Source organism: Penaeus japonicus, unplaced genomic scaffold, assembly GCF_977035675.1.
Source record: "Penaeus japonicus unplaced genomic scaffold, GWHDUDI00000001_assembly GWHDUDI00000027, whole genome shotgun sequence".
Lineage (NCBI taxonomy): Eukaryota > Metazoa > Arthropoda > Malacostraca > Decapoda > Penaeidae > Penaeus > Penaeus japonicus.
In genome coordinates, this window is record NW_028234429.1 from 21,473,452 (window position 1) to 21,485,951 (window position 12,500).

General features: G+C 33.1%; 1 protein-coding gene across 1 annotated transcript in view; it reads right to left on the bottom strand.

Annotated features, from left to right (window-relative positions):
* Window positions 1-12,500, bottom strand: part of LOC122252122 (terpene synthase) — a 17,240-nt gene that overhangs the window by 1,427 nt on the left and 3,313 nt on the right. The window contains exons 4-8 of the mRNA XM_086553040.1: window positions 12,018-12,027; window positions 11,736-11,890; window positions 11,150-11,294; window positions 10,311-10,491; window positions 1-4,395 (exon numbers count right to left, since the gene is read on the bottom strand). The exon at window positions 1-4,395 is cut by the window's left edge and continues 1,427 nt beyond it. Coding sequence (XP_086409166.1) covers window positions 4,196-4,395; window positions 10,311-10,491; window positions 11,150-11,294; window positions 11,736-11,890; window positions 12,018-12,027 — 691 coding nt within the window. The 3' untranslated portion in view covers window positions 1-4,195. The remainder of the gene's footprint in view (window positions 4,396-10,310; window positions 10,492-11,149; window positions 11,295-11,735; window positions 11,891-12,017; window positions 12,028-12,500) is intronic.

The window sequence follows — 12,500 nt, forward strand, 5'->3', positions numbered from 1 at the left end:
CACTGAAACAAACTATTCTGAGTTTGACATAAAATCAAATCTCTGCGGGAGAAATGAATGCACCATGCCTTTTGCATCCACTAGTATCTTCGTTAATTACACTGTTTCATAATACCACTGTCAAGAATTTCTTTTTGCTGTTGCTCTTGTTTTGCCATTATACCGTTGCTGACTTGCTGCTGCTCTACTGTTGTAGTTTTGCTGTTTCCTTGGTCTTTTTATGCTGTTGGTGCATCGTAATTATTATTCTTTAAATCCGTTCTTACTAGTAGTAGTATTTTTGTTACTATGTTGTTGTTGCAATTGCAGCATAAAAAGCTATAGCCCTGACACACCAATCTGAAAGTTAAATCATCATACCTTGGCAATCTAGCAGTCATGCCATTTGTCACTACAACATTATAAATAAAACATTGTAAATATGAAAGCTTATAATGGATCATTTGGGTGCACAACATTAGCCCACAGAGGCCTGTATTCAAGCAATTTATGAATTATAATCAGTGACCTTATAATTAACAAAATAAATGTCTGAGAAGCACTTATTCTTTGAAAGTAAAAATCAACTATAATTGGCATTATTTGTCACCCTTGCCTGTATATTTATCCATTCAAATAATACAGACAACCAAATGAAATGCATTTCATGAAATCAGGCACACTGTTGACTGCATTGCTACCACAAAACAATAATCTAACCTTCAGCCTGTCACATCTATGGTAGTTCAAGTTGTAGCATAATGAACAGCAATACTGATAACTACCAGAAAACATAGATCTCCATATTCTTTTGGCAACAAACAAATAATTCCTTTTGACAAATTATACAGGTACAAATTACCTTAAAAAAAAAAGATAAATAACATGAATCTGAGAGTACAAGTCACAGCAGCCACACAGTATCAGAAAGTAAAATAATGGACAACTATACCTACAGCCACAAAGTTACAGAGGCAAAGAATTACATGTGCTGGCACCATAAATACACAAGTATATAAAACCACTCCAAACAATCAGCCATGATCAGGTAAAGACTTATCTGGGTAAATTCTGTCATGCATGCCGATAATTGTTGTCCGCACACCTACAGAATAAATGGCAGTTGGCAGTACTGCCAGTAAGTTATTTTGCTTAAGGGTAAAGGCATTCTGCTGGTTTGTCTGTCAAAGTTCCCCAATGATAGGCTTTACCACTCCTGCTTACCAGGCATGCCAAATCACATGGATGCAGCTTTATATAGCTCATTTCACTACAAGAATAGAGCATGTGGAAAGGAATGTTGATTGTTACTCATGATATGTACTGTATATTTTTGACAAGCAGGTATAGCAGAGAAAAAATAATCCTAATCATTCAAAGTAATGTTATGATTTATTCATATTACAGAAATTTGAAAACCATCTTACTTGTTTCTTTTTTTATATATATAATATATATATATATATATATATATATATATATATATATATATATATATATATATATATATATATATATATATATATATATATATTATATATATATATATATATATATTAATATATATATATATATATATATATATATATATATATATATATATATATATATATATATATATTATATATATATATATATATATATATATATATATATATATATATATATATATATATATATTATATATACATATATATATACATATATATTATATAATATATATATTATCATAATATATATATATATATATATATATATATATATATATATATATATATATATATATATATATATATATATAAAAATATAAAAATTCACAATCAGTTAGCTAAAAGATTAATTTTGTCCACAATCTGTCATCAAGTTTTGGAGAAGGAGTCGAGAAACTAAACTAAATACCTTGGAAGCTGGTATCTACATTACACATTCTTTTATTGTCATTTGCAATTCTAGTGACTACATAAAATTGTATACTGCACAGCACAATGCAAAACTTTTTGTCTAAAATTTACAACGTCTATTCATCATAGCACTTGCTTTCTTATTATGTTACAAATCTGTTCAAACTGTGACAAAGTAAACATACAATGAACATAATATATCCAATCAAGACATGTAGGAAATGTATATGTAGGATCACTGCATACATCAGAATATATTTTCTCTATAAATAATATATCTGGGACTTTTGAATTAATTCAGAAAAACAACTACAACAAGCATCATAGTAGAAAAGGAGAAACAAGGTACCTTTATATTCAAAGTCTACTGGACTCTATTACTTTGTTATATTGCAACATGCTATAAAACCTATAGTCTGGATAATCCCTCTACAAGAATCAGCATTCTAAATATTCTAATTATTATTCCATCAGATGTATGGACTGCCAATATTGTCAAATCAGATCTTAATAAAACCAAGTCAGCATAATGCTCAGGTGATTTCCTCCTGTGTTAACAGTCTTTAGTATAGCTGACTAATTTCTACCAAACCTTTAACAGTCAAAAAAATAATAATTCAGCAAAATCAATTCAACATATGCATCAATCAATATGATATTTTCCATATCAAAGGATATTTAGTGATTTTGTTACATCTAATCTCAAGTTGTAACAATCAAAACAATCAAAACAAATAACTTACATAAATCACTTATCTGAACATTCAAATGTGTTACCTGGAAACAGTGATTTCAGAATAAAATGCACAAATTCTTTGACTACTTAGTACTCTGATGGATGGAAAATATATTTTGGGTTAACAAAGATATTTAATTTATTTTCTGGAAGACCGTATCCTTCAACTCAAGGTCATCAAAGAACTATTCTGCTTTAATAGATTCTTCTAACAGACCAAGTTGGATTGAAAGGCATAATTATCTGGAGACTAGACAGGAAAATGAATAGATTCTGTGCACTTTTCTTTTTCAGTTATTAGAAGAGAAGCATTGCCATGCATGTTGACCTGAATATATTTTAATGTTGTATTTCATTTAATCAACCTTTAATCTGCACCCATCCTCAACTGATGATCTGAACCATTCAGTGTCAAATTACATTCATCATCAATTGATGACCTACCCCCCATACATATTCCTTAGTGCTTCAGCATCTCTGACAAGACATGAGCAAAATTTCCACTTTTTTCTTTATTTCTGTAATATCTATCTTTTTTTTTTTCTAAAATATTTTTTTCAATCAACTTCTTTTCTACCTGGGAGGGTAGCCATAAAAAAATCCTAACCTGCAGTTTTAGGGTTAAAGTATAGTTAAATAAGGAAAATATTTTGCTCATGTGGTAAAATCTAAATCCTTATCCCTTTCCTTACTGAGCACCCTGTAATGTTATGTGATTACCAACCTTATATGATGTCTCTAGATAAAAGGGTTAAATCTAAAAGTTGCATAATACATAATCAATAATGAATTAGTTGAATTTAAATAACTAATAGAAGGATTGAATTTTTCTTTAGCAGCGTCTGTAATTCCAAAGTTGTTCTTCCAAGAGTTTAACATTACAACATTTTTACTTCTATAGTTGCTGCAATTCCAATTTCCATTTTACAGTTGCCTATTATTTCAAGGAAAAATGCCCTTCATTTTTAATCTACTTATTACTAGTAAAATTTATGCTTCAGTACCAAGTGAAGAGAGGCATGACTATAGAAAGAGAAGCATCAGAAACATCTTGATAAATATGTATGCTGAGAGTGATATGACACTATTGTTACACAGTTATATTGTTATTCATATAAATCATTGGAATCATTTACTTGAATCAATTTAGCAAAGTCACGTTTTATATTCAATAACTCAATCTGTAACACTAGAATTAAACAATACAAAAAAACAAAGCCATGGGAGTCTAGGCTTCCTGATGGTGTACTCCATGTTCCACCATCATAATATAAGAGGTACTAGTTACTTAGACAATCAAAATAGTAAATATAGGATTCAATATTCAAAGGTTTTCTTTCACTGAAAGAAATATATTTCCAATATAAAATCTAACTATATTAATCACACACCTTGCTTAATTCATTAAACATTGTGCACTCCATAAAATCAAAAACAGATAAAAGCTGACCAAGGATGCTGATTTCTTTTCTTATGTATACATAGTATAAAACTATCTTAACACAAAAGGGACCCTGCAAAAAAGAATTACTTTCTAGTAAAATAAATAAATAAGATTTTGAGAAACGTCCTCCTTCCTTTAAAGGCTCTCCCAGTTCCGGAGTTCGTCCAACACTCTCTCCAGGTGAGGGTTGCCCCCTAGCCTGACAATCTCCTCGCGTGCTTCCGCTTCCAGTTTCTTCATGGTTTCTTTGGTGTGTTCGAGGGAGCCAAACTTCTCCAGAAGGGACACACAATAGCGTTTGACCTCCAAGTCTTTGGGTCTCTGGCGGATGATATCTGAGGTTTATGGTTAAGGTTGGCCAGCAAGCACTGGAGAAGGAACTCTGTATAAGCTTTTATTAACCTTTTCAACCATCTTACATCCTGTCTCTTTTTAACCTATAAAAACATCAACCATTTACCAACTCATAATGTACCACAATACTTCATTGATAACAAAATCTCACACACAAACACACACACACACACAAACATCCACAAACATATTTAACCCATTCACGCCAGGGCCATTCCAGCTTTGCACAGTCGCAATACCGGGGTTTTCGAACGCATAAGCCTAACGCCTCGAGATTCTCGGACGCACAAGCTGCGAGCCTGGGCTGCCCGCTCGCTCAACCCGAGCGTCAGGCTTGCCTTCGTATCTCGTCCCAGGCGTCTGACACAAAATACACAAAACATGTCATCACGTCAACCAGCTCCAATGGGTTAACATGATTTCATAGGCCAAAATAAATACTAGCACACACACGAACACATATCAAATATGCACCTACACATATATAATATAATCATATGAATTTGCACATGCATAGACATACGCATAATGTAAATACAAATATTCAAAAGATCATTTGAACATTAACCCTCTCTGGACGGGTGGTACCCTACGGTACTGCTCATTCAAGGGCCCGGTTGCCAGGTGGCACCATATGGTGCCAGTCATTTAATTGATTTAGGCCTAAGCGTTCGAAAGCCCCAGCATTGTGACATGCAAGGCTGGAATACCCCCTCCGTCGTGAGTGGGTTAATAAACATTTTCTCTTTGTATCATATACAAGACTAGCAAATGTCTATTAGTGCAAAATTATATTAAACTTATGGAATGATTATTGACAAATTTACAGATGTAGAACAAAGTTTAAAACATTCTATCCCCAAAAATACACAATCTTTACAAGATATTGCTACATTTACTGTATTACTTAGCTTTATAGCTGTATTAACTTTAACCCATTCGTGCCTGATGACGTGCTGACACGTTTCGTCATTTCTGCGTCAGACACTGGCGACGAGATATCTGGTCAAGGCCAGCACTCAGGGTGAGTGTGCGGACAGCCCAGGCTCGCAGCTAGTGCACCTAAGAATCCCGAGGCGTTAGGCCTATGCGTTCAAAAACCCTGGCATTCTGAACATTCAGACCCGGAATCGCCCTGGCATAAATGAGAATTGTTCTGAAAGTTGTGGTTGTATATCAGTTCACCTTTCCAGTACCCAGAGGTCTGAACTGTTTACGGTCTGTCTGGTCTAGGACTTTAATCTGTGAAAATAGAAATAGATGCAGTAATTGTAGCCATTACAATAACAGCTTCAAAGACTGCCTAAATTCCTATTTCGGTTTCTATTATGAGAAAAAACATTCATCTAAGGATAAATCCTGCAAAACCACACAGGATAACCCTAGAAATAAACACAAATAACATAACATAATAAAGACACAACTTCAACAACTGAAACCAATTAAAAATAAAAAGAATACAGATAATAATATAGCAGGCATAACAAAATTCAACTCAATACAGAACATTAATACACAACCAACAAAAGTAAACACAAAAGAAATCCCAACAAACCAAAATATAGTACAAACACATGCTGAAATTATAACCAAAGCACACAGCCCAACAGCTGGACAAAAATAAAGAATCAAAGAACACAAAGTCAAATTCAAGGCTCATAAAAAAAGAGATTCATCAAACTTCACAGAGAACACTACACATTACAAATGTAGAAAACAACCTGAAGATCAAAGAAACAAACGAGACCACACACATTCATTAACATAGAAAACACACTAATTACATGGTCACTCCCTAAACCAAAACCACAAACAAAAACTAAAGACCAAGTGTTCTCAGGATGATATCAAATATAGTGAACAGCTTTAAACAAGGTAAAACAATCATAACAGAAGCCTTAATGTAAATAATACCAATTCAAAAGTTAGTGAATAATCCAATGCATAACCTTACACTTTGGAATGCATGACCGATATTTTCACAGGATCGGATCACTTTCGTAAAGCATTTTTCCTTTTGTTGAAATTACAAGCTATTTATTCCTTCAGTTATGATGATCGATCATACCATACCAAACACTTGTTAGTATCATTCTGCTAACAGAATGATATGATTTCATATGCACACATCCTAAAATGTGGCCCATCTCTGAGGAGTTAAAACAAAATACAATTAACTATCTACTTCATAAAGAGAACCCAAGTCTAATTGCCATAAGCAAAAACTGGCAAATATAAAAGGACAATCTTAAGCTTTAAAGTATTAAAACTAAAGGATAATTTCATCAACAAAAGGCTAACAAAACAGGCAAAAATCTATTTGACTTCATCTCTGAATAAAACTAAATCCTCCAAACTCCATCTAGCCAAACAACCAGATCAGACCCCCAGAATAGGCAAAAAAGCAACACTAGACTTATTGATAGGGTCATCCAACTTCAGCCAGCTCTTAACCCAATCCCGATGGGCCCGGCAATAATTGGAAACCCCCTACGCCGGGCCTATGCAATATTGCATCGGGAACGTCGCACTGGTGTGTCGCCCCGTCATTGGGCATTTAGCTGTGTCACACGGGTGTGACGCACCGTCATCATAGGGTTAACAGAAACAGGCCCAAACTTAGGAAGTGACCACTTAAAAATTCTTATAAAAGATAAAACTGAAAAAAAATAAAATAAAGAATAGAGCTAAGTAAGATAAAAATTCAGTATCAACAAAAATAACAAACACTAAAAAAGACACTGGAAAAATTCTTAACTTAGTCTAAAAGAATCATTCCTGAATAATAAATGTAAAAAATAATAAAACTGAGAAACAAGACACAATAATAGTTGGAGAAAAAGACCAAACTCAGAGAACCTAACTGAATACAAGAGATTAGCATCAGAGGTTAAACAAACAATATAAAATGCGTAAAGTAAATCATGGGCAAATGTTCATATTCAGATAAGTTCCTCTAGGATAACCACTAAACTCAATATTATTCAGCATATTAATGCTAAATCTAATATTCCTAATAGAAATCGACAAATCAATAAATGCAGATGATCTGACCCTCATTACCACAAACAAAGACAATGAAAATGCAAAAAGTAACTCAAAATCAAAATCACAATTGAATATGTAAATCAATGGCATCTCAAAATAAATGTAGCAAAAAAAGTAAAATAATGTATTTCACTAATAACAAGATAAGAAACACCCAAAAAAGAATCAATTACTGGGACGAAAATTTGATGCTCAAAAATTGAAATGGAAAATTCATATTGGAAACATAAGAATAAAAAGAAGAGCAGGAGTTAGCCTAATTTTAAAAATGGGATGAGTATCTTTGGTAACAATCACAGAAATGCTGTTAAAATTCTACACTAAACATATAAAAACAAAAACAGACTATGGCAATACAATCTATGGGACAGCAAATAGGACAGAAATAAAAAAGTTAGGACCATTACAAAACAAGGCACTGAGAATAGCCACAAGCCATTTAAAGTTGATGCCTATAATAGCATAACAAACCTTGACAAAAAAATTATACTAATAAGCAAAATAATAAAAGAACAAATGATGATTGAAATCATTAAAAACTTTTATACAACCTCAAATATAAAAACACTAGTACATGGGACTATAAAAACTTCCTACAACCAAAAGATAAATGTTCAAACAAGCACTGTCCCAAACACAAGTCCCATTCCAACATGGTATGATATCACCCAGAACATAAAATCAATATGAACAACTATGCAAAAAATGACTCACAAATGGCAAAATACACACAATTCCAAATGTTAATAAACACAATCTACTTGAATTTCAATAGAATATTTACCAATGGATCAAATATAAATGTATATAGAAGACAAAAAAGTAACAATATGCTAACTCCCAACTCAGAAATAACATAAGCACAACTGTACACCATAAAACAAAGAATCAAATACAAACAGAACAATGAATTAACATGTTTAGTAATCTTCACAGACTCGAAATCCACATTAGAATCAATAGACAACCTTAAACCAAAATATTACCATCACACTAAATATGAGACACTAGAGACTAATTTACTGAACTGCAACTCTTAAACAAAAAAAATGCTATAGTAGATTCCTTCTCACAAAAACATAAAGGGAAATGAAATTACCAATCTAGCTGCCAAAACAGCATGCAGCATAAGAAATTCCATGACCATAACCAATAACTCAAAACAAATTCATAAAAAGGAAGACAAGAATAAAGAAAAGACACCTGGGTAACCAACCTACAAAGAATACTAGTAACAAAAGACTACTTCCTAAAAAAATACAATCCAGAACCATGGATAAGATCCAAAGATAGGAAATTAAGCATAAGTTTAACAATATTAAAACCAACACACACAAGACTAAATCACCCATACACAAAATGAAAATTGAAAGGGACCCATCTCCAATGCCCAAGATTCTATTCACATAGAACAAAATTAAAAGACACTTTTTAAAAAATCAAGATCTATGACCTAACAACAAATCTTCACCAACAAAGTACTACATTCTAAGACACACAAAAAAATTCCAAAGGAGGATAAAAATCATAAATGTCATTTTAACCCATTCGTGCTGGTTGACATCCTATCACAAGGTCGAAAAATATCCCCAGACTCGGGTGACGTTCTGAGACGTCGTGCATCTTCTCACCGATTTCCAGGAGGGGCAATGTGACGTGCTGAAACGTCAGCAATAGATCACTAGATTGTTCTCAAATATAATCATTTTACATAATTTCTTAGACTCTGTTACTTTAGTTTAGGTGTTTGAGTGTCATAAAATGAGATATAATGTTAAAAAAAAATACGTCACAGAAAACTATGTGATATTGATTACATCAAGGTAATTTCTGCTTCTTGATTGGTTGAATAAAAAGTTCTGAATCGAAAAACTATTGTAAAATCAAATGTGTTTGGCCAAGAAATAAAATAAAATAAAAAATTACTAATGCAATACTACTTCTAATTTGATGATTAACCATGATATCACGTCATTTCACGTCACGAGGTACTCATACATATTCATATGTACGTGTCTGATTATTCATATTGTTCTTCTCTTCGTTTTCGTTAAAAAAAAAAAAATAAGTATAAAACATGTTTTTTGATACCCCACTCAGAGATTGCTTTCACTTTCCTTTAGTATTTTCACATAGAAGTGAAGAATATAGGCAAAGTTCAATAACATAAAAACTAAAAAGGCATTAGTGTGACATGTTTTTCGACTAAAATAACACCTCCGAACATGGCAATATTTTTACGTGCCTTTACATTATAGACACATTCATGAAAACCATAAGAATAGGGTAGGTGAAAAACGCTCTGAGAGGATCAGCGTGACCCCATACAGCTAGATAACACCCCGGCACGAAGTGTTGCGCGCTTGTTGTCTTCCTGGCATAAGCTGAAGTACACAAAAATACGTCCAGTCACAAATGGGTTAAGAAACAAAGACCAAAGGAAAAGGGAAAAGAATAAAAAATGGGAGATTCAGGGAATATTGACTAAATATAGTCTGAAACCCCCTATAAAAGAAAAAATAAATTGTGGGTCATAAACAGTTTTCCATCAGTTAATCTGAGCTAACTCCAAGAAGGCCATATCCCATGGTTTTCTGGCTAGCCATTCTATCCGTTCAACACCGAAGTCAGATTGATTCTTAAAAAGCCCAAGGAAATTCTAAAAGAACTACAAACAGTTGCTAATTCTATTGAGCACATGAGGTTTTGCGGTCTTCAATCCAAATATCACTGCTAGAAATAGACTTGATGAATAAATGAATCTGAAATAGATATAAAAAAAATTGTATCAATGAAAAAAAAAAATCTATATCTATACTTGTGTAATGTCTTGGCATAAAAAGGATACTAATAACTTGCTGGTCGTCAGGATGGGTTTTAATGGCATGGATGACTGGAAAACTGAATTTGCCCTCAGTCAAATCTTCACAGTAGCTCTTACTGTCACTGTACTGTAAAAAGAAGAAAACAACAGTTATCACACATAATTTTCTTGTCTTACAAGTCATTGTGATTACGAGAGTGGCATTCTACTTATTACTATTCAAACTAATGAAAACAAACCTACTAAATAGCAATGCAATGGCTCTTCTTTCTTATTTCATAGTTTACAGAGTTATCAACATGATACAAATCTACATTCTTGACTTGAAGTAATAAATATAGCAATAGATAAAAATGTAACTGCAGAAATAATGCAATTCAAAAAATAGGAATAATTCATTTTTTAAATCATGATAGTACTAAGACTGAAGGAAAATATGGCAAATACAGCATCAAGGTGTTAACCCACTCACGACGGGGGCATTCCAGCCTTGAATGTCACAATGCCGGGGCTTTCGAGCGCTTAGGCCTAAATCAATTAAATGGCTGGCACAATATTGTGCCGCTCGGCCACTGGGCTTTTGAATGAGCAGTACAGTATTGTACCACCCGTCCAGAGAGGGTTAAAGTACGTAAATTCAATTTCATGCTAATGATACTATTCTTTGAGCTTGTGCATAAACCACCAAATTCTATAATCTTTTCCGAGTCCAGGGCATCATAAATGAACTAAAACAAAACTAGGACACCTGTCCTCCTAAACCACATGATGAGAAACTAAAGATAATCTGCTTTCAAATGGCTTTTGATTAAAATCTATCAATATAAAAAATGCTGAGACTATTTCAATATCTCCAAACATACCTTTGGATGATTCAGGGCCAGAACTTTCTCTAGACCCAGAAAATAAACATAATTAGCAGAGTTAATGGTTGATGCAACTCCATATATACTGTGAGCAACAGGGATGCCTCTCCGTAAAACACTGTTGTCTTCTATGTCATCTATTCTGTAAAGTAGTAAATTTTGCAATCCAATTAACATCTCTAAGATTATTATTTTTCTATTTTTTACCATGATCTTACTTTCACAATTTTAAAGGGTAAATTATTAATTAACCATTCAGAAAAAAAAAAATATTCAAGAAAAAGTTCAATATATCACTAAAAGTTCTATTTGTTTCGGAATATCCCACAGTACAATCAAAATATAAATATCAGAGCTTTCAAGACAATGATGTTATATATTTCATGCATATGATTATCTATTAATAGTCTGATGGCATGTCAACATAAAACCTCAAGACAAAAGGACCAATCTTATTACAACTTCATGATTTCTAAACAATGGGTTAACATGGATGTATAATGAAATTAATACAGATGATATGCAGAAAACACAAGACACTGCTCACAAAGACATCTCAGCAAAGCATGTGAGTAACACTTACAAAAGGCTAGCATTATGCAACATGTGGATAACCTCAGATATGACCATTAGCTTATCCTCAGGTATTCTCATCCAGTAATTGAAGGCTTGGGCTAACTTCCCTCTAATCATCTTCCCCGGGACTTGGAGGACATAGGTAAAAGGTTGCAAAAGGATCTGCAAAGACAATCAGACAAGCTGGGTCAATATGAGATATGAGATATGAGACATGAGATTATACAAATGGCATGGATGACTGGAAAACTGAATTTGCCCTCAGTCAAATCTTCACAGTAGCTCTTACTGTCACTGTACTGTAAAAAGAAGAAAACAACAGTTATCACACATAATTTTCTTGTCTTACAAGTCATTGTGATTACGAGAGTGGCATTCTACTTATTACTATTCAAACTAATGAAAACAAACCTACTAAATAGCAATGCAATGGCTCTTCCTTCTTATTTCATAGTTTACAGAGTTATCAACATGATACAAATCTACATTCTTGACTTGAAGTAATAAATATAGCAATAGATAAAAATGTAACTGCAGAAATAATGCAATTTAAAAAATAGGAATAATTCATTTTTTAAATCATGATAGTACTAAGACTGAAGGAAAATATGGCAAATACAGCATCAAGGTGTTAACCCACTCACGACGGGGGCATTCCAGCCTTGAATGTCACAATGCCAGGGCTTTCGAGCGCTTAGGCCTAAATCAATTGAATGGCTGGCACAATACTGTGCCGCCCGGCCACTGGGCTTTTGAATGCGCGGTACACATG